This window comes from Geospiza fortis, unplaced genomic scaffold (genome assembly GCF_000277835.1).
Source record: "Geospiza fortis unplaced genomic scaffold, GeoFor_1.0 scaffold366, whole genome shotgun sequence".
Lineage (NCBI taxonomy): Eukaryota > Metazoa > Chordata > Aves > Passeriformes > Thraupidae > Geospiza > Geospiza fortis.
Window position 1 is genome coordinate 5277905 of NW_005054342.1, and position 26175 is coordinate 5304079.

Genomic DNA, 26175 nt, shown 5'->3' on the forward strand with positions numbered 1-26175 from the left:
CTCTTTCCCAACTCCTCCCTGCTTTCTGGGAGTTCCTTAAGAAAGCCTATATTGAATTGATTGTCTTAAAACATTTTAAGGGAAAGGTGGTTTTCCCAAGTAGATATTTGTATTTCTGAATGTGAATGAATTGCTCTATAAAGAAAAATTTATATTTTAATATAAAATGTGTATTTTAAAATAAAAATTGTTTTGAATGAGAAAAAGATGTTATGATAGAGTCTGCCAGGTTGGAAGGGATATCAGGATGTCTCTAGTTCAACCTCCTGATAAAATTAAGGTTGAAATTAATCTAGACCAGGTGTCTCAGGGCTTCCTCCAGTTGCAGCTCAAAAACCTTCAAGGACAAAGATCTCACAATGTCTCTAGAAAATTCTCTCCAGTGCTTGATTGTCCTTGGTGATTTTGTGTTTCCATCTATCTACTCAGAACCTCCCTCACCTCAGGTGATGACCATTGCCATATTAATTCATGATGCACTTCAGTACAGTACCTGCTCATTAAAGACTACAAACATGCACTGGCCATTAATGTGCTTTGCACTTTGGCACATGCAGTTATGCAAGATACTGGAGGGAAGACACTCTTTGGTGGCTATGACAAATCATAGTGAACATGACTGTAGATGTAAATGAGACTGTTATTCTGGAATCACGATAACACCTCAGTTTTCCTACTGAAACTCCCATACAAGTAGTGACCAGTTCCAGCAGGCTGATTTTGAAATCTTGGTAGTACCACAGACCAGGATTTTTGAATGTCAGTTCTGCTAAGCCTTTACATAAGAAATGTTGCTATATTTTGCACATAAATCAATAGAAACAGGCAGTACAAATCTCCCAGACAACTTTGAGATTTGCAAGTTGCTGGGAACAGCCTTTTATCTTTCATTCTGAAGTCTCATGTTGGTTAGAAAAGCTCTAAAGATTTCAGGTATGGACTGGAGAAAGGTGTTGGGGACAAACAGAAAGAAAGGAAACCCAATGTTTTAAACCATTGGGATATCTCAGTTTTCTTTTAATCATAAGAGATATTTATCCAAGAGTTTGTGGTTGTCTTCTCTGACTGCCAGAGGCAAGCAGTGTTGTCTTACTGAAATACTGATTTTTCAGACAACTGCTGTGAACAAATACACCATTCAGACCTCAAAGTTCCCTTGTGTTGAAAGTCATCACTTGCAGACAAACTTCTTCATGCTCATTTGGTCTAGCAGCTTCATTTGAAGTCAATCAATACAGGAATAAAATACCTGTTGTTGGGGTGCATTTCCTGCTGCTTTTTCTTCCTTTTAACTTAGAAAGACCAACTTTCCAGAGTTAAAACATCAACAATAGTGAGTACCCTAAATGGCTACCATTTTTTCCCCTAAAGAAGTGGTATTTTTGCCCTCTTTCATAAAAATACATAGATAGCACTGTAATTGCAAAATAGCTACTATTCCTTTAGGTATACATTTTGAACTAAAATAAGCATATTGATTGCACTTTCTGCAGTCAAAAGATCAGACAGACAGAAATAATTTAAAAACTGTAAAATAGCTACTGTGTGATCAGGCCACGTACAAACAAAATGAAAAAAATCTATTGAGAATCTTTCCATTGTCCTTTCAAGGTGAGATTTGAAACGAAACATATTTAGGACTCAGGTGCTTCAGGCTGTGATATGGTGGATATGTCTTTCTGTTAATGACCAAAACATGGCAAAGTTAAAATGGATGTTCCTCAAAAAATTCACAGGAATAATCTCCTCTAAAGTGAAAAAAAAAAATTTCCTTGAAATTTCTTCATGAGCTCTGACATTCAACCTTCTTCAGTTCAAATGCCATGAGATGTGCAGATTATTCCACTGCAACCCTGAAGACAATATTTTTAAAGCACAATTATAGGAAATGTACACTCAAATGTCACATCAGTTAATGTAGTTAGAGGGAAGACTTATAAGCATAGGAGCATTGGAATATGGCCCTAATTAAATATTGACATATATTCCATTGAGAGAAGTTAAAGACCAGACTGTTTGTCCATTTTAGAGGATTCACACTAGGATTTGTTCTTTTCTTTCCTTCATCCTGTTTAATTCTACCTGGCTGCAAGTATATTGCTTGTCACCTTATTAGCTGAGAACATGCAAGTAATGAAAAGATTAAAAATTATTAAATATATTTTTTCACATCCTTTCTCATTCTTCCAGTTGTGTCTGTGAGTATGTGTAGAAGGATGGATGTCTGTGAGAGAAAGAAGAGCACAGATTATTTTCGTAGGTTTGTTCTTGCTATGCTGATTGCTTTCTTGTCAAGGGACAAAAGTAGATCAGAAGATGGTGAGATCAGGAGTGATCTTTTTGTCCAATATGTCCACCTAAAAATGTCATATTAGCCTTTCACACACATTATTTGATTCTGCTCTAGTCAAAGAACAGTTTCAATTAGGAATTTAGATAGCTTTAATATATCCTGGGCATGGTATAGAATACCTTGATCTAGGGACCATGTCTAGGCATCTCATTCATTGTTTTGTTGCATAAGAGGCCCACAGAAAGCATGGAACAGCTCTGATGTGCTTTTCTAGTAAACTGTGTTGCTGAGGATGAAAATAGAAAGATATTGATGAAGGACCTAAATACTGTGAACTGCAATTCATTCCACTTCCTGATAATCAGATTTGTTTTAATAAAAGTCTTGTTTTTCAGTGATGGTTGTTTTCTAGAGAAGAAACACTGAAGCCAAATGAGGCTCCCAGAGTTTAAAAAAAAAGGCATTAACTGGGACCTTCCATGTACTGATGCACTCAGGGCTGGCCAAGCAGAAGAGACAGGTACAGCTGGCCTTGCTTCCCAGTGCTTACCAAGAGACATCAATGCAAGTGGAGCAAAAGCAACGGACTACATGAAACAAATAATCTGATTAAGGTGGCACAGCAACTGAGCGAGCTGGGAGAATTTCTGAGCTCCTGGATTCTCCTACCCCATTCTCCTACCCCATAAAGTCACACACCAAAGAAAGCCCTTTGGCTTTCCTGTGAAAGAAGCTAAGGTAGAAAAATCTAGAAAGGAAATTCAGTGTCCCCTGCACAAGCTGTTGATTTGGCAGATCACCTCAGAACAGCGTGAACTTTTTCGTCAATTTACATGCCTCTCTATATTTATTTTCTTAAAACTGATGGAAAGATTTTATGGAAAATCAGCTCTTCCTGAGTTTTAATAGATTAGCAGCAAAATTGCCAGAAGTCACATTATAAAAAATTAGGGAAAAATAAATTACTTTTTAATATGCATGGCTAACCAAATATTAAATCATAACATAATTTCCATTCCACAGAAATAATCTCTCTATTTAGATACACAAAATTGCAGGGTTTCTTAAAGTACCAACTAAAAATCTACGTCCTATGGGAGAACATAAAAATACTTATTTAAAAATTGATTTAAATATCATGACTTGATGTGTGTTCCCACTTTCCCCCCTTAAAACTTATCACTTGGTTTTTTTGTCTGTCTGAGGGGCTGTGTGATAGGAAAAGGCATAATCCCATCATATATTGTTTTGACAGAAAAATATGCTACCCAACTATGGAAGAGGATTAAAATGTTATTATCTGTCATACAGCATGCCCTTTACACAAAGTTAATCCCTTTGAAGGAGGCTGACCTGCACTTCATAGCAAGGGATATAGCCAGCCAAACTTCAGCAAGGTTCCTCTTAGAGAAATAGATGAGCAGGGCATTTCCCTGATGGTCCTCTAGCTCTGTGAGGAAAACAACATTCAAAGCTGCATGACTGCCTCACTCTCTTTTCCCAGCTCCATCAGCACTTAGGATATGCTTTTGCTTTTCCATGAATTTTTCAGTACCAGAAGCAAGAAAAAGATGGGAGGTTTTATTTTGTGTTTCCAGGCTGCCTTGTTTTTTCAGGTGGTGTTAAAAGTAAATAAATTGACAAGACAAGGCTAATGAGTTGAGGACTTGATGTGTTCATCTTATATTTTGACTCTGTTACAAGTAAACCTTTAATGGCTTCTACTAACTCCATTCTCATCTCTCAGCCAAGCCTGGCAAAGTAACAAGCATCGGCTGGGCTCTAGCCAAGATGAGTTTAATTTGAGAGTCAATATTCACTGGTTTTGTTACACTTCTGTGGAGTACTGCAGGTGTTCTGGCTGACCTTGGCAGCTCTGGTCTCTCTTCATTCTCCTTTTCTTCTCAATTACTCAGTATTTGTTCTGGACCTGACACTGGTTTGTTACCTTTTGGTTCTCAGAATCCCAAAAGGTTTCTTTATACTTTGAAGAAATTCTGCAGCAATTCTTCATTTCTTATAAGAAGACCAGTAAGTTCAAACATACAGTTCTCATGGTTTGGAGATGCATTACTGTAATTTTTAATGTGGCCACTGAGATAACTATGGAAGACAGTAACACAATCAATTTTTTTTTCTGATCCACTCTTTAAAACCACTAAAGCAATTAGAAAATGACATGCTCTTTGTTTCTTTCAAAATATGAAATGTATTGTACTAGAGATCTAAAATAGTTAGAACCTTCTGGATTCAATCAAGCTTGTCTTCTGCCTTTGGAAATGTGCAAATTAGAGCAGGAGAACGGATATGTTGCAACTTTTATGTTGCTCAGCAGGGGCTACCTGGACTTGTAATTTCATATTTTATGTAATATTTTATGAGGTACATTTCAATTACATTAAGGGAGGCTACAAGGAATAAAAGCAGTTAATTATACCAGCATTTGCAGCACTCCAAAGAAAGGAATACCAAATAAGCTATGTTGTAACATCTGTGCACACACAGTGAAGCATGAATTGTGGAAGGTGTCCTTGGAAATTTCTTCAAGAATTAAGATAATTATGAAAGACCCTTGCCTGATTTCTTACACCTGGGGATCAAGACTTCTTGCAATCTATGGGAAGTGCCCTTAGACATCTGTCAGATCTGTCCCTGAGGGCTGTATCCCAGGGATTTCTACTGGTTCACAAGGTTGCCCTTATTGCCTTGGTCTCTAAATCTTACCCATAAGCTGTTGATCAAGTCAAGGCCATTCTCCAGAGACATTCTGTCCATTTCTTGGTGTGGTTGGGAACCCTTGCATCCCCTTCCTGTCCCGCCCCGTCCCTGCTGGACAGCATGTAGCCAATAAAAGTCATCGATGGCTACAGGTTGGGACAACATGGCTACATTTTCCAGTCATATAATTTTTACAGTGGGTCAAAATCAGTCATTCCTTATGCTAAAAAACATGTTGCAAAAGACTCTGACTGTCTCTTCCTGGTGCTCGAAATACCACAAACACGAGCTCTGTGTGTCAGATTCTACAAGTGTAGGGCTGCCAGGACTTCACAGCTTATGGACCAGCCCCTCCCTAACAATCAGATTAATCTGAAAACCAATTCTCAAAGACCTAAATAAGCAGCTAAAAACAACAGAAACCCAAAGTTCCTAATAGGTATTATATTACATTTGAGGGTTAAAACTATTTTCTTTCTGCCAGTGGCGCATTTGTCACGCTGTCAAATGTCTGGTTAAAAGAAAGATAAAAAGAACAGACTCAGATTGGCACATGATGAGATGCTTAAAGGGGTTTTAGCTTCAAATACACACTGAATATCTTAAGATCTGTGATGAAATCATGGGAACTAACAATGACTATCACATGGCAGAGATTCCAGGGCCTGTTGCTGATACATTCAGCTTTCAGATATGCAATCAGCCACGTCTTGCTTCAGCACTTTCTCTTATTTTCTACTGACATCATAAGCACAACTTAGCTACATATATTCTTGCCAAAAATAACTGGCTCTCAGGCATGCTTTTGCTTTTCTAAAATTTTTCTGAGGCTAATTTTTTTTTATTTTACTAATAGAAAATGCAGAAAAATAAGACTGATTGCTTTGAAAGGCTAGACTGCACCTGGGATTTTTAAGACTTCCAGTCTCCTTGTATAAACGTAAGTAAGAGCTGGGGGGGTCCTATCCCAGAAATACAATCACTTATATTAAATTTCAGATCCAGGAATACCAGCACTTTTTTTGCTCTGAAGTGGGTTGCCTAGAGAGTTTGTTTCATAACGTGGGCATCCTGTCTTCCTCAGACTTTTGTGCAGGGCAAACGGAGATACCGAGGATCCTTGGAAGACTGCTGCAAAACTGGGGCAGATGCCAAGTTCCTGGAATAGCCTACCATCAATCCAGAGAGTCTCTGGAAGACTCTGCTGGCCCCAAGATATCATGAGTTAAGCATTTTAGGCTTCACTAATTAGCACTTACTGTAATTTTACTCTAGGGTCTCATTTTCACTGGAAGTAATGCCAGCTGCTCCCTCTCCAGAGGAGCCTTCAATCTTGTGGAGAAAAATTTCACTATAAAAGGAGAGAGACATTTGGTCTGCTACCAGTACAAAATCTTAGCTCTTTGTGAGGAACTGGAGCATGGGAATGAATTAACATGAATTAACCACAGCCCTCAGTTCTGCCTGATCACTAAGGAGGCAGAGGTCAACCCCTGACCCTGGGGATGTTTCACTGCTTTTTTTTTACCAAAGAAATATAATTTATGTACTAGTGGTTTTCAGATGCAATATCAATAGTACACTTTCACTACAACATGTTGCATAAATTTGGAGCCAGCATTAAACCATATAGCCATAAATGTTTAAAAAGGTGCCACTAATATACCTTGAACAATGAGACACAATGGTAACAGAAACAGTAGTGCCAAAATAATACTTAAAATTTGGCACAAATCTACCATAAATTTGATGTAGAAAGTATAATTTTAGTACTGAATGTACTAACATCATGGATGAATTTGAACACTTTCATAAAAATACATCATATTTGAGAAATTAGATAAAAGTTAGCAGAACTTGCAATAAAATTAACTTGTAATAATTATTATGAGTCTTGGCTTGGCTATAAAATAGAGTCATAAAAAACTAAAGATCCTTAATGCAGTGTCTCTTATATATTGAGAAATTTATTGAGTCACACACAGAAAAGTAGTAGTGAATTAGTCAGTAGTGAGTAGTCAAGGAATTGGATAAATATTCCAATATTGATTCCCCAGGAAACAGTACAATACTCCTTAGGAATCTAACTTATGTTAGGTAAAAAAAGAAACATCCTCAGGGAATTTTAAGGAAACCTAAGGAGAGTTAAAACTGAGCAATGCAGTAGTAGAATACATTCAGAAAAGCTACTGGAATGACGAAATGAAATTGCATAAGATTATCACCTATTTTAAATTCACTGTATCCTGGTGTCATTGTAGGTATAGGTACATCAGGAAAAAATGCTTAGAAACATTAATGCTCACAGGTTAACAAAGGCAAAGAGGATCCCTACCAAGCCATGCACACCTCATAAAACTTTGGGATGATCAAATTTTCCTTGAAGATTGTCTTGCAAACTAGCCAAGCTATTTGAAAATAAAGTGTAATTAAAAGAGTTTAAGAGAGGGGAAATGAAATAAGACGATATGGGAATGCCTGTGTAAGAGAAGAATTAGCAGATGAATAGGAAGAGGGATGTGTCACAGATATGCTTCACATATTATGTTCATTAATTGGCATATATGACAAAAGTCATATGCTTAATACAGAGCTTGGGATGAAACTTGAAAGGACAAATATTCCATAAATATATTTGTTTTTTCTTCTTTATAAGACCTCTTTATATTGACTATTCTCTGAAAAAGACAGTCTTCTGAAGAGAAGGATGGATGCATACAAATATTTCTACCTTCCAAGAAGAGGAAAAAGTGGCAATAGCTAAAATATGCCCATCACAAGAACGGGTTCAAGAATTCCATTGGTGCCCTATGATCTGGCTCAGCCCATTACAGAAAGCACAGATGGAAATTCAGATCTGGATTAAAGCTCTTTCTGCACATTACAATGCCTTCCCAGCATCTTTAATGAAACTCCTCTTGAGATATGAACATTAAGATGTGCTCCTTCTGGCCTGTTCTTCATCAGAAGTAAATTTCTGCCCTCAGACTGTATTAATGACTCTGCTGATGACAAAGGAGATGAAACAAAGCACACCTCATTCCGCAAAACCAGCAATTACTTTTCAAGGCTAGAAGAAACATATTAAAATGGGTGATGACAGCTAGTTGTGTTAGAAATTAATGATACAAGGCTCAAAGTACTGATTGCATATCCATAAGAGGTTTCATGTTCAAAGGGGGAACATTTGATTGAACTGAGTTTATATTTAGAAAAATGGGATCTGTTCCTTTCAAGCACTATGTTAGATTTGGATAAATTTCTTTTAAAAGCATTGCACATTTCCTTCCATTTTTTTTCCTGCAATACTTGCCATGCTTTTGTATGTCACTTTAAAAAACCCCAAAACAACTCTAACATTTAAAAGGCAAAAAATATTTCATTTAAGTCCTGACTGAACAAACTGGACCATCAATAGCTGGATATCTTGCTTTCTCCTTTTTTAAAATAACTAAAAGTAATTGAATTCTGTGTGAAAGTTTATAAAAGTATTTTGGTGTTTGCAGTAAGAATGGCATTCTGGGCATGCCCACCTTTTCCTGTCTTGCAGCCATCCTCCAGTAATGGGCAGCTCAGGACACCAGACCTTCTCACTAGGGAGTAGGTCAGCAAAGGGTGCCATAATTCCTGTTGTCTAAGTCAAAGGTGCTTTGAAAAATGAACAACTCTATCTGCAGTTTGATCAAAACAGCAGCAAGAAAAATAAACCAGTGAAAATCCATTAATCAATTTGGTCACCTGTTTTTTTTAATTCTGGCATCTTGCGCACTGCAGCTCAGTATCACTGCATCTGGTAAAGCCCCAGGCATGGCCTTACAGATTGTTTCAGACTTCAGGTATGCAGCTAGCACACATTCCCACCACAAACCTCCTTGGACATCATTAAAAAGTTAGTTGACCAGATGCTCAAAACAAGGTGTAATGGACTTGTCAGCTTCATTTTGTCATGGCTTTCATATGCTGCCACCTGAAGGAGTGCCAAGTCAATCTTGAGCACATGTATGGGGAGAGGAAGTTTCTGCTGGTCTGAAAAAAATGAAGACCTCAAACAATTAGCTGTTACACAGCTTTGGGTGCAAACATTCTCACATTATTTTACAGCATGCTTAGTCCTCCCAAATTAAGAAAATCCAGAACATTCAACAGTCTCACCAGTGACTGAAAAAGGAAAACTAAAACCATGTAAGCTAGCTAGAAAACAGTCACATGACAACTCTAATGCTGAAGAGTTCTTTCAAGTAGCTTAGCCATATAGCCCCTTTTTCCTGCTCTTTAATCTGTAATGCTCTTATCCCTCAGAATAAAAAAAGTAGTGGCTGTTAATACAGAGTGATCTTGTTATGCTTGATGGCTCCCAATGTACTGTTGTTCTAGTGCTGTGTTCAAACACTTGTGAGTTGTTACAATATTTGAGCACCCACAGTTCCCTGCAGAAGTTGTTTCACAATCAATGTGCTTAACTTTTCATTCCCAGTCTGCCTTTTGTTGTTTGTGTCTTATTTATTTCTTCTTGTGTTGGCATCATCCTTCAGACAGAACACCTCCTCTTCCTTCCTGAAGTTTATGTGAATCCTAACTACCTCAATAAACTAAATTTTATGGCAGCATCCTGTGAGTATTTCCAAAATGCTCAAATCAATGCTGAACAGAGATAACCAAGACAGTTTAATGTGCAATTTGAGTGCCAAAAGCAGCACAGCAGCCTCCCTTGGCTCAGGAGGATAAATTAACCCAAATGAAGAATGACAGTGACAGAATATTTTTACGTAGTCGCATATAGTACTTTAAAACCATATGAAGAGTGATCATATAGAGCAAAATCTATCCAAGACTGCTCCAGTGCCATGAAGTCACAGAGTTGATTCTTTCTTCACATTTACAGGGAAATGCACATTCATACCATGCCTTGCTCGTTAGGGAGAAATCCTGCTTGGCACACGTGGTTGATCAAACCAACCTGGTGCATGGAACAGACACAAATTGTCACATGGCACAGCAGCCCTGCATTTTGTTACTGGGATCAACTTCTCCATAAGCAGTGTGCTGAGTGCACATCTACACAAGAACAGCAACTACAGACACATACTGACCACAACGCCTGATATGCCAGATGAGTCACCCCATCATGTCACTCCACATACAAAACGTGCACAGGCTGAAGAGATTCAGATTATGTCAATACTTTTTAAGCCCTGTAAAAGAAACCAGAGAGCTCTAGGAACTTGTTCTTGAACAAGATTCTCCACAGAAAGGGGTAGGTGTAACTACTGTTAGCACACTGAGACGGGTCCTTTTTTAAGCCATTTTTTTCTCCTTATTCATCCTGGCAACCAGATGAAGTAGATCTCAGTATTCCCACTGAGGGAACATCAATTGTCCCCAGAGTAACAACAGGGTTAGGGTGCAAATTAGCTGGCACTAAAGGTAAATATTCTAGAAAAAATTTAATATGAGTTTCATGTTTCTGAAATATCAAGGGAAACTTATATAAAAAGTCAGAAATTTCAAATATTAAACTTCATCTGTGTGTAGAGGTGCATGGAATATTTTCTAAAACTTGTGCTTCTTTGTGCCTGCCTACAGTGGAAACTAAAAAGATTTGTCTGTGTGCTGAGGAACAAAAAGAAGGGAAGAAGGGGGAAGCAGAGCTGAGCTGTGAATTCTACAAAGGTTATTATTTCATTCAAAGACATACATCTTGGAATCCCTAATCAGCTTGTCCCTTCAGAAACTTGTCATAGAAGGCAGTAATAAATCATTCATGCATTCACTCAGTCATTCACTTCCTGAGTCCCACTGAGTGCTGTCTAGCTAGAGACTGCTGTGAATGTACACAAGACTGAAAATACAAGTGAGTTACGTAACAAACTAATCATACAGGAAATGTCCTGTATGATGGCAATAGCAGCATTAAAACTGTTCAAGGAAAACAAAAAACGTAATTCAGTGTGAATCGAAAGAAATAAACCCTTGTAGTCAACATGACCAAAAAGGTTGACAAAACTATAAAATATTATTTTAACATTCCTCTACAGGATCCTCCATCTGGAAAGAAACTACAAAGAATGCACACAGAAACTGCAACACATTCATATTCTGCCTTATCCAATGTAATCTCCATCTCCATAGACAGTAGTACATGTCTGATGGAAACACATGTACATTCCAAGGTCATAAATGTTATAAGCTAATAGATAAAAATTAGGAGGAACATTTGCAATACAAAATGTATTTGGAACTATGCCGTGGAGCAGAGCCTGCTGAAGTACCCACTGATATCCTCTCTCTTTCAATAAAAACCATAGAGCATAACTTACTTCCATTTAGCAACTGTCTAGCTATTAGGGAATGCAAGGTTTGAAGTGACTTCCTGTTTACTGGAGTTCACTTTCTTTGGATATTGCTATCACAGGAACACTAGAATTTATGTGGTTTAATTAGTATCTTTGGACTTCAACCAAAATTTCAGTAGGTTTCCTTAAATCTCTGGAATTTGATTTTTAAGTTCACAAACCTTTCCCAGCTCTTCAACAAAACAACAGCAGATTGCCACAAGAGCAGTTTTATGTAGTAACTAAAGATAGCTGAGGTGCAAAGAGTTCAGTGACAAGTGTTCATGAGCAGGAAAGCTCCTTCAGGAGCTATCTGCCTCTTGTTCAGTTGAATATGCATCTATTACACACACCTGAATTAAGCACACAACTGTGTATTTCTGCCCAGATTCACTTATACATACAAAAACCAAAAATTGGCAACATAGTGGTAGAATTTTAGAGGAAAGGGAGATATTTATATGACAGATTTTTTAAAAAAGAAAATCCTGGATAAAAAGAAAAATACGTCCTGGGCCAGAAATTCGAATCTGTTTTATGATTGTGGATCACTGTTTGTATAATATTTATAAACAGAAATATATACCATCACAATAGCACATTTATTATTAAAATATTCAATAGTGTTCTTCTTCTATCTCTTTAAAAGGGATTAGGGAGATAATCTTGTTTCTAAATAGATAGACAAAATGATACATTTTCCTTTCACTTTCTGAAGAACGCATATCTTGAGTCTTATAGATTGTCAAGATTAAAACGTTTTGTGGAGATCCTTTTAAAATATTTTTTAAACCCTTGCATTGTGTGGTTTTGGATTACAAAACTGTGCAGGTATTCCTGTGAACAGACAGCTCTGAAAGTTTTTTAAATGGATCAGTATGTAGATAACTTCTCAGAGTAATATTGGACCCCAGAATTAACTCACTTGACTTTTGCTTTCCATACATTTTCCCATGTATTTGTTTTGTCTTTTAGGAAGGTTTTAAATATGCCAGCAACACAACATACAACACAACATTGGGACTGCTGGCAAAGCTGAGCAATAAAAGGAAAATGACTTACAGTAGCTGCACCATTTACTTTTACTACGAAACAGAGAGGCATTACTAGGCTACGTGCTATAAACTCAGATGTTCAGAGGTTGCTGGGCATGTCCCCATGCTGTGCACCTCTGCCAGAAAACTGTGGTTTCAATTCTCATTTGCAATGTCAAGTGATTGTATAAATTAACATTGCATAGACTGGTAGGAATATCTGCTGAGTTTGTGACTATGGTATCAGCTAAAAAGTCTGATTCTGATAAAAATAATAGAGTTAATCTGCAGGAGACTTCATGTCATAAGTCCACTGATCAGAAGTGCAAGAGAGGATACCAAAAATTCCCTAAATATTTGAACAAACCTAAACTTCTTATACTGGTTATGGAACAATTGACCAACCTGACAGAAATCAGAATTAAACTCATGCCCCTGCATACACAGGAATAAGGCATGAAAGAAGCACTTACAGCTGGAGAATATCAGAGGACAGGAGTGTTCATCCATGGGGAAGTTGTGCAGCTGCAGCTGGCACTCAGCATTGATGGTAAGCCTGTGAAGAAACCAAGGGTCTGTTACTGTGTGCCAGTACAGGCAACAGCCAGAGGAGGAGGCAGGGAAACCTTAAGCATCATGCAAGAATAGATTTGATATCCATAAGTAAGGCCTGAAAAGAAAGAACCATATTTGCAGATTGTTCGGTGGCTATTTAAGCCTGATACAAAGCAACGATAATGATCTTAAATAATTTCAGACACATCATCAACACTTTCTGGATCCCAGGAAATCTGTGCATATGTGTTTCTCTAGATAATTCATCAGGTTCTGGGATGAAAACAACTGTTCTTTACAAAAATAACAGGAAATATGGCTCATGTTGTATGCAATTCCACAAAATCAACTTCAGAGGGAAACTTATAAAAATATTCTCCACGTGTACTTATAGTGTGAACTTCAAATTCTTTCAATTTCTTCAGGCTGTCTCTCCAAAACCTAATAAATCTCCAAATGCTGTTCTTATCATACAGATGCAACAAACAGATCAGCAGAAACATCTTCATCCCCACTTTAAAGCTGCTTTTACATGACATCCCTAAAACAAAGTATGCTACAAACACAGCCAATTTTAAAATTATTGATAAAAATCAATAATCTTCAGTCTAATAGCCTACAAAGTGAATGTACTTACTCAGGGAAATTGAATTAAGTGCTAGTTTATTGTACAGTCTTTTAAAAAAACTCTACATAGTTTCATGACAGAATTAATACTTGTGGGCTATGTAGGTTTTTCCTTTTGGAAACTAAATAAAAAGATTAAAAACTCTATGGTGAAAGGTTTGTGTCCGAGGTATAGGATAGCACAGAGAAAAACTCTGTATCAGAAAAGGTCACCTGTGAGGAATTTGATTATTGAATTAAATTGCATTTATTATTAAATGATTGCCCTGCCACTAGAAGATTTGCAGGGTTGCAACAGTGTTGCATTCACACCCTAAAAGGGGCAGGGAAGAAGATGGAGAGGTAAGGAGCATGACTGCACCTTGTACGCTTCCTCCTGTACACATAACACCCATCAACACCTGACGGCACTAGGGCATACAATAGCTACCTCTTCCATGTCATACCAATCCTGACACAGGTCAGATAAATTTGGTTTGAATTACACAGAGTTAACAATGATCATTCCAACAGCTTTTCCTGTGAAAAAAGGAGGTCGACCTGAGAGATCAAAAGGGACTCAAAACATCTTTCACAAACTAGAAATGCTCATTCCAATGGGTCAAGTATTAACTTTTAGCTGCTTTAGACAAATTTTGTAGTCCATTTGACAAAAAGTTTCTTTAGTGAGAGGTATGTAAGTCTAACTACTATTATGTAGATACTTGGCCTGAAATACTGAAACAGATCTTAATAGAAAAAAAACCAACCAAATAAATAATCAAAATCTCCTGAGGAAAAAAAAACCAATAACCCAACCAAGAGAATATTGGGGCTGACACCTTAATCTCCAAACTCTTTAGCTAAAGGCAACTGCAATAAGCAAGAGCTCTTCACAGTACAGCAAGCCTAAGAAGGAAAGGGCACTAAAAATATCAGCAGCTTTTCCAGATGTTTATTTCCTTTCTTATTGTTTTCCAATGACTTTGTATTGGAGCCCCAGAGCAGTTGCAAGTGTGATCAGCCCTCTCAGGTGCACCGAGAGGGCTGAACACAATCACAGAAGAAAATGTAGCGTGAAAGGCACATCTCTAGAACAGTTTCCCTTGTGGAACATGGCTTATGGCAAAACTCCCTTCTGAACATCTCATCTCTTCCACAAGTAAACACATATTTTGATTCCACAGGCTTTTTAAAATGCAAATATATACAGTATTTCTAATACCATATAGTTGATTTTATCACAAAGATGAGAAAACTGTAAAAGCCTTTCCTCCAGCAATTCACCCTTGTGATGAGATGTGACAGACTATCTTTCAGCATGACTTATTTGAAGAATCAAGTATTGGCATTAGCATGAATCTAAAAATGCTTTATCCAACCCTGCATCTAACTCCGATCAAAAAGGCTTTTGACAGGTTTTATGGGACTACATATTCCCGATTTTATTACAAGCACTAAAAAGCCCAGCTTGTACAATTTAGACAGACTTATTTCCTAGTTCTCAAGGTTGCTTTCATAGAAAGACAAGACTTTGTTTTTTCAACTTGGCACTACTTATGCCTGAATAATTAAATATTTGCAATGTGTGGCCACATATGCATCAGGAAGAAAACAGCAGAGGAGAGCAAAGATATTGCTGAAAATTACTCTTACTACACCAGAGCTGGGAGAAGCTTTCAGCCCCGCACCTTGCCAAGCGCTCACCTGAGGGTGTACAAGATCTTGCCATCATTCCATATGCGGAGGAGCTGGTTGGGGGTGGTGATCCAGTGGGCCTCTGCTGTCTTTGAGTTACGAAATATCGTGTCTGGGATCCAGATCAAGCCAACCATGTTGCTGTTCAGAGTCAGTATCTTCATGGTGCTGTTGAAACGAAGACGGCTGTCTGTCCACGTCTGGGCAAAAAATATATCAATTTGATATTCCTGCAAAGAAAGCATGATACATCAGTTGAAATCAGTTCCACATTTCACACTATTTGGTGTTTGATTAGGTCTGTTCTGGTGTAGATCAACAGGGTATGTTCTGGCCAATGGAGCTATGTTTTCTTTTTGTACTGCCTTAGGAATATTTTTTTTCCATTTTTCCACCCTTTTATTTTTATGTCTAGCTGCTTTAATGAAACACGCTAAACATCTCACTTCCATTAGTTCTGTGCCATAACAATTTCAGCATTAGCACATTCTTTTTCATTGTCTCTGAAATGTCACAGCTAGAAGGTATAATTTACAGAGACTTTGTCACAGAACCCATAAGAGACATGAAAGATGAACAGGACCAACAGACATAAGCTAGAGAATGGTAAATTCCCCTGATTATTGTGATGCTTTTTAGGGAAGAGGTTGTGTAAATGCAATAAAATAATTTTCCCATTTGCTACCAATTATTCAGCCACGCTTTCTCAGGCCACACTGCAGTAGAATGAAAAGGCAGGTATGTGCTCCTTTTACAGACCCTGATTCTAAGAGCTGAACACTCATCCCTGAATGTGCTAATACCTTAATTTACATTAAATTTGTCCTTCCATTTACTCCATGTTTTACTATTCTGTTTCTGTAGGTAAGCCATCATAGTACATATAAATGCAGAAATTAAAGTACATGTGGACAGACAAAATTATACAGGTGAACATATAAACACAATGGCTTATGCATTTAAGACCCCATGGAAGAAATTGTATTTTAATTTTGTATTTGAATTGTGAATTCAAGCCACCAGAGGCTGGGAAAGCTCATGCTTCATTTGCTTGCGTTCCTCTTCCTCTTTTCAAAGACTGAAAAATGAATAATAGACTGCTCTGTTTTTGAACGTCAGGGAAACATCCATCTGAGTCTGTCATGCAATACCCTCCCAATACCACAGGGCTGGCTGTGACAGGGATGACGTTTGCTGATGTGGCACAAAGTGTGTGCTCTACAACAGGGGCTAGTACAAGGCTTGGGAATAATCCAAAGGAAAACATCTCTTTAGGACCTCTGGTAGATGCACTCCTGGTATATCTGAACACAGGGTAATTAGGGCTATATGTAAAGTCTGAATTTGCTTTTATTTCACTTCTTTCTATTGTTTCAATACAGTAGTATTGGGTTTTTTCTTTATAGACAGTATATTTCTATATAGTTAGTCGAGCTTGCAGTCTGAATTGAGGACAGTGTTTTTGCTAAGAGCCACCTGTTTCTTCTGTGCTATTACATTTTTCGCAGGCCATCCCTTCAAAGCTGATGTTATAACACCAGGAAACCCAGTTCAGTGGCACTATACTCCAAGCCCAAAACACACTCTGGGCCTCACATCTCTAGATGATAAAATGATCAAAAGGTGCATAAGTGCTGCTAGCAGGTATCCAAACACCAGGTAGTAGATCACCTCAGGAATTAAAGCCTAGGCACCCAAGGCAGTAAGGACCATTTTCCTTCATAGCTCATCTCACTACTATTTCTCATTGTATTATTAGCTTTAGTTTTGCAGGGAAGATGACAGATTTGTCATCTGAAAAGACTTTTCTTTTATATGGATGACATCTCCACAGATCTGAAGCATGTAATGTAATGTACACAGTGTACCTCTGTTATTCAGAAAGAACATCCTTAATGCACCAGGTTTTAGATGTCACTGATGTTCTTTCTTTAAGTCAAGTGCATTTTAGCCTTTGAAAGTCTAATGACAAGTATTTGGCACATTCAGCTTCTGTAGAAAGGAATATGCCAGACATGTCTATGGGTTTCTCCAAATGCTGAGTGAGTAGAGCTGCTCTTCCTAGCCCACGTGTGAGAATCTGTATTTATAGAACCAAAGACCATTTGTATACAGCTGGCTGATGACAGTGCTGTCTTTTCACAGGATAAGTTTTTGCATGATATTCACATTTGAGCTTATTTTATATAAATGCTTCATTTTGACTAAATTTAGAAGTAACCATATTTCTTTTCTAGTATATCATGCATATTTAATGATTTTTAGGATTTAAGGTATTCAGGATTTCTACCCTGCCATAAGAAAGGAAAGACCCTGGGCTCCTTAATACATTACCATGAGAAGGTACTGCAGCTACATCTGAGCAAAGTGGGCTCCAGGAGCAGTGTAAATGTAACATTGTGGTTTCTATTCCAGTAAACTACTCTGGCTAAATGGATTACATCAGCCTAGAAACAGGGTCATGCTAACACCACTGCCCAACTCCCGCTTTGCATCTTTGTTATTTATTGCTGCCGCCAATGATCATTATTCAAAATACCTGTAGAATGGGCCACTCCATTTGCCTTAATAAAAAAAAAATTCAACTCAAATTAAATGGTTCCCAGATCTTCTAGAGTTAATTAGTTCTGGAAAAAAACCTTCATTTTTTTTTGGCAAACTGAGATGATAAAAAACAAAGCAGCCTTTTTAAAAGAAAAGTCATTGAAGTTGGTTGAAGTTAGTTGCATTGAATTTTTAAACACTTTAACCCTATTTAAAAAAAAATTAAAGTATTTACAGTCCTCAGTCAGAATGTAAAAAATTACAAAACCAAATTTTTTCCAGGAAAAATAAACACACATTTCCATTTAATATCTGAATTGAGATTCTCACCATTAATCCCTTTTAGAAGTGAATGTTATATCAGTACATCCCTTAAATTAATCTTTGGAATTTCTTCAGTCTTTAACTAAGCAATAAGTCACTTTTGAAGTTGGCACTCAATTCTCCACTTCTAATGGTTCCAAGTGTATGCACATTTCAGAAAATTACCTCCATGTTCACTGACAACAGATACTCCATTCCCAGTGAAGGCAACAGCTCCCATACATTTTTTTGCACAGAGCTGGTACACTGATCTCCAGCACACAGCATCCAACAAGAAACTGCCAGAAAAAAGGTCTCTATGTTGGTTTTACAGACAGGTCAATATCATATGATAAAAGAAAGTAATACTCTTCACTTTCTAGCTAATACCTGCCATTTTAGATCTTTACAAAACTCAGTGATTGCACTTAGAGAGTTCAGGCAGGACACCAGGTTTCAGTGATGTGATGCCTCACATGAAACAACATCCTAGGACTAACAATATTCTTCATGTTCTGTTCTACCACTGCACCAGTAATTTTGTTAATAATCTTCCAATTCTTCCTTCTCCCTTTGTTTTTTTTCCTGGCAGCAACTACTGACTGCTACATTGAACACAGGAAGAAGTGAAAAACAGCAACATTTTAAACAAGACTTCTGCCCAGCAGCAAAAATGGTAAAACACATTCTACATGAAATACTGAGGTGATGTACAGAAAAGTGTTCTGTCACTAAGTTTTCTTGTCTTAATAGCACCCAGTTTGCCATGCTAGCTAAACAGACCCAAGATTTTCCTACTTTTACCACATATTCACACAGTGCCTGGATGCATTCACACTAGAGCAGCCAAACTTTGAAAAAGGCAGTCATTTCCCACTAAAACTTAATCAGTTTATTTGTATTTTGTTTGATTGTATGAAAATACAAAGCCTCATTTCAGGCAGCTACAGTGTACTTTTGTGTGAAATGTCTTTTTTTTTCTTTATTACTCCCCAATGTTGCATAGCTGCTTACGACCAAAGTATTTCTCATGGGTACTTTTTTTTGCAGATTAACCTTAAATGAACACATTATTTTATATATTTCATAATAAAGAGACAGATTTTTCTACTTGCAAGACTTCTCTTTGCAAGAAACACTCAGTATCATCTTAAAATTATAAGGGACATTTTGTCACAGAAAAACTCTGTATCACCTCCTATGAGGTTACCTTTGAAAATGGGATTGTAAATTGACACCTGACAATGCTCACATAGCTTCCAAAAGTAACTCCTAAAACCAAGAAAACATACTGTGGTCCTTTTACCTACACAGTATGCAAGTAATTGTCTCATGTAGAACTTTTCTTCTCATTCAAATTTTATAAATTCTTTAAATCTGAAACATTGCCTGAGAGCAATGACTGAATGAGATGAGGAAAATTAGATGGTATTTTCCTGTTCTGTGGTTATGTAGAGAACAAGAAACTAAAGACAATTTCACCTACTTAATTTTCACTGATTGTGGGCAGAAGCTATAACCCAGATTTAGCAACAGTGTTACCTGAAAATAGCTGCAGATAGTCAAAGCTCCAACTACTTGATTTTAGTTTGGTTTTTTTTTCACAGTTTCAAATATTCCTAATGTGGTTTCATTAGTACTTTGAAAATAAGAGTCAGCACTGAATTATTTGCCCTTCAACTGTGTAGGAATGATTAATGATTGTGAACACCTTGAAAATGCCATTGTCTAAGTCATCTGTAGTCACAGAGAAAAATGCATTCTTTTCAACCAAGTCTTCAATTGTTTTCTCAGTCAAAAGAATAGCTAACCTGCTGTTGGTAACACATGGAGCTTTTCTCCTATCACAATGTCTCATTTTAATTCTGAAAAATATGATGTAATAGGCTGTCACAGTCAGGTAATGGATGCATGGATGCCAATGACTACAGATAAATAGTGTTTTGTTGCTTCTGCTGCAGCCCTCTCATTTTTTCTGCATTTTCAAACTTCTTCACAACAACAGCAACAACAATGTCAAGAATCCTGTCCTTGGAAAAAATGCAAGAATTTCTTGCATGATACTTTTCAGGTTTTTACTACTGCCTACTAGACTCTTTTTTTTTTCTTTTTTTTTTTTCTTTTTTTTTTCATTTTAGAACCTGTGTCTGGATTGGCAATAGAGTGAGACTGTAAATCATTAAAGCTGCTACTGGCATTTGTGTGAGGCTGGTAATCAACTGAAAATAGCTGCATAATTAGGGTCCAGTTCATATTACAATAATTCTGTGCCCTCCCACACCCCTTGTATAACATGCCAGCACACCACAACACACCACAAACATTGTCTGTAGAAGCTTGGAACTAGTCTAATAAACTGTGCAAGGGATAAAGTCTTCTTTAGCTACCAAAAGGCTGGACTTCACCAAAGTAGGAATTCCCATTCGTTAGTCTAAAACTGTTCTGGAAATAAGTATTAAACTTCGCTTTTATATTTCAACCTAAACCATTCAGTAAGAAGTATGCTTAAAAAATGAATAATGGTTGAGCCCGTTACATGCAAACTGTCATAGAAATGTTAAGTATAATGTTTAAAAGGGAATATGGGAAGGGGCTGTTCAGGGAAACAGGAGAGACGTGGGAGCAAATCTCTAAAGACTGGGAATCCCCCCTTTATTGCACTCAGCTGTACACCAAAGGCGAACACACCCAGGAACCTTCTTTCTTTATGCCCCTGTCATGCTTGGCTTAGAAGTACAAAGGGAAGGGTTTGAGATACTGTGTTTTAGTAGAAAATGTCCCAAATACTAAAGCAATGCTCATGATGTCTATTTATTCTGCACTCTGATGCACTTGAGAACATTAAAAGTGAGCAATCTCTTCGGAGTTTGAAGGTGATTTTCAATAAAAGCATATTTTTTACAGCCCAGCTCACCACTAAAAGGAAAGGTCAATGATTGATTCACCTGCCTATTTAGTTGTGTAACAAATGAGTGAAAGAGGAAATGCTCCCTGAAATATGGAATGAGTGGTTCCCTCTTCCTGAACCAGTGCATTCACATGATATCAAAACACTTAGAGTAATTCTTCTGAGCATAGCCCACCTTCAGCTTCCCTGATTTATTGCATTTTACCCTGGGCTAGAATGAGGAGAGAATTGTCCTCTGTCCATATTATGAACAGACTTTTGATAATCTGAAAAGGTACCTTGATCATACCTATTTTTGGTATGGATGGAAATAAGTAGTTCCACAGCATCTGCCACACAATGTGTGCTGATTATTGATCAGATTGCACACTGTATAGACTGTGAAAAGTCAGGAACTACGGTGATTTCAGGAGACCTCTGTTGCATGGAAGGCTTAAAATGTTAAGCTTCAATGTAAACCTTAATAGTACTGCTTGACAGCTTCTGCTTAGTTTTGCACCCTATGTGCAATCTGCATTTTAATTTCAAGAACTGGTTAAAACCTCTCAGATATCCTGTGGAAAGGAACTGAAAGTTCTACTAGTGGAAACCTACACTCTCATTTTGTGGAAATAGTGCAGAAAGAAATAAATTATATTTGCTGTAGAAAACACAGTAAAATAGTGTATTTCATATGCAGGGTACATTCAAAACTCTTGTGGTATCAAGACCAACACAGGCCTTCTGTGAGGACAGTAATTCTCACCCATGTCCTGAAAATTTGCCTTGCTTTCAGCAGAGCTTGGGATGAGTGGAATAGCACCATTAGAGCTGCCTGTAACTTTTCCTGGACTATCTCTGCCAGGCTGGGGCTTTGTGTTTCCAGAGGCTGCCCAGGAGTTAAAGGGGATGTATTTACTTCACATGGCATACAACACTGGGTTTGTTGCCTAAGAGACAGCATAGCAGGGATCACCTTCCCATTCTCCACCAGTTTGCTTTGTTTCCACTCTCTGCTCTTGCTCCCTTTCTAGATCCTAATTCCTAATAGCCTCTATTATGAGTGGAAGAGTGGGCAACACATTCCCACTTTTGGATTTTTTTCTCTTCTTAATCTGAATTTATCTTTCCCATCAGCGTTAAGGCTGTACCTTCAAAAGATAGTCAAAAGAAGGAGATTAAAGATTAGTTTTACAGTAGTAATGAAATACATAAGTTTGAAAACTTTCCAAACTGTTTCATGTATAGAAAAGCTTTGAATAACTTGCTCTTTTTTTTCGAGAATTTGCTTTGGTACTTTCATACTGTTAAAAGCATCGTGGTTCCATGGGCAAAATACAATGAAAGAAGCAAATTCAAAACTGAGATTTTCACCACAGATATAAGGGCTATTCTGGTTAGCAACATGAAAATATTTCAGCAAGCAGCACCAATCATCTTCATAGCGGAATGCTTTGAGTAAAAGAAAACCAAAAAAACCCCACCCCAAACTATTCTCATGACTGACTCAGTAGGAATGTTGGAGCAAGGAGGATGGAAGCTCACCTTCTTCACTGTAGTATTGCCTCCTGCCTGCTTCAGAATGTTATTTCACTGATTTCCTGCTCTATAAAGAGGGAAAGACATCTAACTACACTCAAGAAACAAAGCATGAAAGTATCATATAGCACTTCCTTTCCCTGAGAAAACATTTGTCTGTCTCCCTCTGCCTATTTTGGCTCTTTGGAGGCTACCTTTAGCCCTTGTGTATTGCAGATAAATTCTTCCTTTCAGTTACAGGAAGAGCTGGAGATTTTTGTCTTGGCCCAAGCCTTGACATCTCTTTGAGACTTCACTCCACATTGATGGATTATCTCTTCTGCTTCAAACAATCATTTCACAGTCAGAAACGCAGCATGAAATTAGAAATAATGCATTTCAGAAAATCAGCTGTAGCTCTGTTCTCTCCCTTTTTGGTGGAAGACTTTTTAAATATTGCCACTTCCCATTTCTTTTTGGAGCCTTTTGTTGGCTTCTCTTGCTATTAAAGCATTCCCAAAGATATCCTGATTGCTGTGATCATGCCACAATTGCCTTTCCACAGCCTGTTTTCTTGGTGTGTCAGGGTTCATGTCCTGTTGCAGACTGTGCCTGATGAGAAGCTTTGCCTTCGATGAGACATAACTGTATATGCCTAAAATTGATCACATTTAGAAAAGAGCTGTCCAAAGCACGCAAAGAAGCGCAGGGGATGTACATGGCAGCATGCAAACTTTTCATCTCTGTTAGCTGGTGAGCACTGCTACTCAAATGCTAATCAGAGTAGTTCTTCCTAAGAAGATTGCTGCTGGAAGGAACAATATTTTTGGGATTGACATAGAAAATACAGTGCTCACTCTGACCTGTAATTTAAGGCTTTACTACTAAGACAGCAAGCTGGGATGGAGAGAGAGAGAGAGAGAGATTCCAAATGCATAATTGAAGAAACCAAGGTTGTAAACTTAAGATTTTAGCAACATAAATGCACAAGGACAAGCTTAACTCCTGTGGAAATAGTAAAGAAATGAAGATTAATAATCCCTGATCAGAAGAAACAAAGAAAGAGAAAATTAAGATACTGTGAATATATGTTAATGGCTGTACCTAATATAATAAAGTACATTATCAATGTCTCCTAGGAATGCTTGATATCTGAAAAATTTACAAAATCATAAAGGTACTTAATAGTATTTACATATTACAATAGAAGATTTACTGACTTTATAAACATAGTTTTTGAGGCATTACCTTACTCAAAACAGAAGTTAAACTATACTTTTCACAATAAATAAATGCATTCTCAAAGACTGCACACAAAAAGATTTTATGCTTATAATCTCTGTGTCAAACAGGTTTTTTAACAGGAAAGAGTGCCTTTTAACAAAAGAAGTGAAAGAATATTTTGAAACATCTTTTATGCCATCAGAACCTAGGAAAGGAGAGGTTACCATGATGTTTTTACACTTACTGTCACTCTTAGCACAAGAACAGTTGTAAGGGAATGGGAGACAGGGCAGTCATGAAAAAGCAGACACTCAGAGTAGAGGGTCAGATACAGTGATGGTCTCACACACAATTCTGAGTGAGAGAAAAGATGGTAAGGAACACTTTTTAAGGAGGCAGATGGGAAGATCAGGTAGGTAGAAGTCCTGTTCTAGCTGTTCCCTTCCAGAGGCACTTTTAAGGTACCTCCCGAGGCCATGTTTTACCTTAAGAACCCACATACCACTCTACTACAGAACGCAAATGTCCCCAAAAGTCACACTCTTACAACACCATGGTTGGGAAACAAAAAAAAAATACAACCTCTTTTTCTCAGAAGCTGAGATATTGAGGGTGTTCGTATCTTCTCCAAGATGCAGGAAAGCTACAGCTCACCTGGGATATTTCACCATTTCAAACCATCCTGCCACGCATCACTGAACACTTTCAAGGGTCAAAATACATAAATACATACAATCCTGCATTTGCTCAAAACAAACACTAACTCACTGATTGCATCCCCACAGCTGAATAAAGAGAGACTACACACACAGCTCAAGCACCACACACCCAGTCATTCACCTCACTTTACTGCCAGCTGAATTCCTTGCACTGTTGCTCCCAAGGCAAATGTGCCACAGAGGCAGCTAAAACTAAAAAAAAAATGTAGACATACACCAGTTGGTGCCACTCAGTCTTGGGGACAAGTATTGGTCCCTGGACATCTTTGATTTAGTAGAACAGACATACCCAGGTCAAAAAGTCTGAATTTATTACAACATAAATAGGATCTAAAAGGAGAGTTTAAAATTCTGGATGACAGAAATTAGGGAAATAAATGAAGCCACAGCGAGCAGGGGAGTTATATCCTATATCCACAGGATGTGAATAGGTGTTACTCTAATTAAACAAAATGATGCACAAAAAAGCCAACTGTGCACAAAGTAGTAGAAAAAAGCTCATCTGTAAAAGCCCTAATTTGCATATGAGGGAAATGCAAATGTTTAACTGCTCTAAAAATAAGATGAGTGTTTTGCCACGTAGGCACAAGAGGATGGTCTGTAATGAGTCTGTGTACAAACCTTTCTTGCTCTTGGCCTCCAAAGGAGCCAGGGCAGCCCTGCACCCTCTGAACTGCTGGCTCAGGTGAAAGCAGAGCCTTCTCTGCTTCTGCACTGCTGGGAGCACACTTCCAGGGGAGGCTGAGACTTCATGTTCAAAATATGGAGCCCACAAGAGTGGGCTGGCTGCCCTAGTAGGCTGAGCCCAGCCTTCCCACACTTCCGAGCCTAGGAGCACTCCAGATCACAGCCCACCTCTTCAAAGGAATACACAGCAGGTAAATGTGTGCATGCTTCACCTAGGCTTCACAACAGAAGCAAAGAGACTTTTTCATAGGATAAGTATCTGGGGGTTGATCCTTGCCTCAGCTTCTTTGATTTCTTTTTTTGGCCAACTCCAAGGCCCTGAGCTCCAGTGATCCAAACCATACCTCCTCCCAAATCTTCTTGTATTATGTGGTTTGACACCCAGAAATAGTTTTACCATGCCATAAAATCCATCTTTTCAAGCCAAATTCCATCCAATTCCTCCTTGATTTCAGTCCATTCTTTTTTGATGTGAGACTTATTGAAACACCTATTGACATTGGTAATTCTTCACTGTCCCTAGTCAGGGCACAAGGGACACCAGATGAAACAGCAGATGGCTGATTGCCATTCACTGGGCCCTGCAATGACCAAAATTTCAGGAGTTCAGGCTGTTCCTATCAGTTTTACATGAGCACATTCATCTTATATTCACAAACACCATCACTCACCAGTTGGGGAAATTTTAAAGGAAATTACCAGAAAATTACCAGAAAATATGATTAAGGGAAAAAAAAGAAAAAATTAAAAAACCCAAACAAGAAATTTTAAGATCTGTCTTGCAAAGCTTATAGGGGAAAATGAAATATAGCCCTGTAAAGATGTGTAAAACAAACTCACTCAAATCAGCATGTTTTCTAGTACTTCATGATTAATTCCTGATATTGGCACATAGCTTTTTACACTATATTAGAAGGAATAAAAAAGAATTCTGCCACAACTTGTGAACCATAAAAAGAGATAATTGTGGGTGTAGCTTGTGTGGGAAAAAATACTTTATATCCCAAGCAGATTCACTTTCTAACTAGTAATGAAATAGTTAATACAAATAGGTGAC

The 26175-nt window shown here is 37.8% G+C and overlaps 1 protein-coding gene across 1 annotated transcript in view; it reads right to left on the reverse strand.

Annotated features, from left to right (window-relative positions):
• The window catches only part of GABRG3 (gamma-aminobutyric acid type A receptor gamma3 subunit), a 296832-nt gene that overhangs the window by 124796 nt on the left and 145861 nt on the right, over positions 1 to 26175 (reverse strand). Inside the window, exons 4-5 of the mRNA XM_014307718.2 lie at positions 15246 to 15466; positions 12851 to 12933 (exon numbers count right to left, since the gene is read on the reverse strand). Of these exons, the coding sequence (XP_014163193.1) occupies positions 12851 to 12933; positions 15246 to 15466 (304 nt within the window). The remainder of the gene's footprint in view (positions 1 to 12850; positions 12934 to 15245; positions 15467 to 26175) is intronic.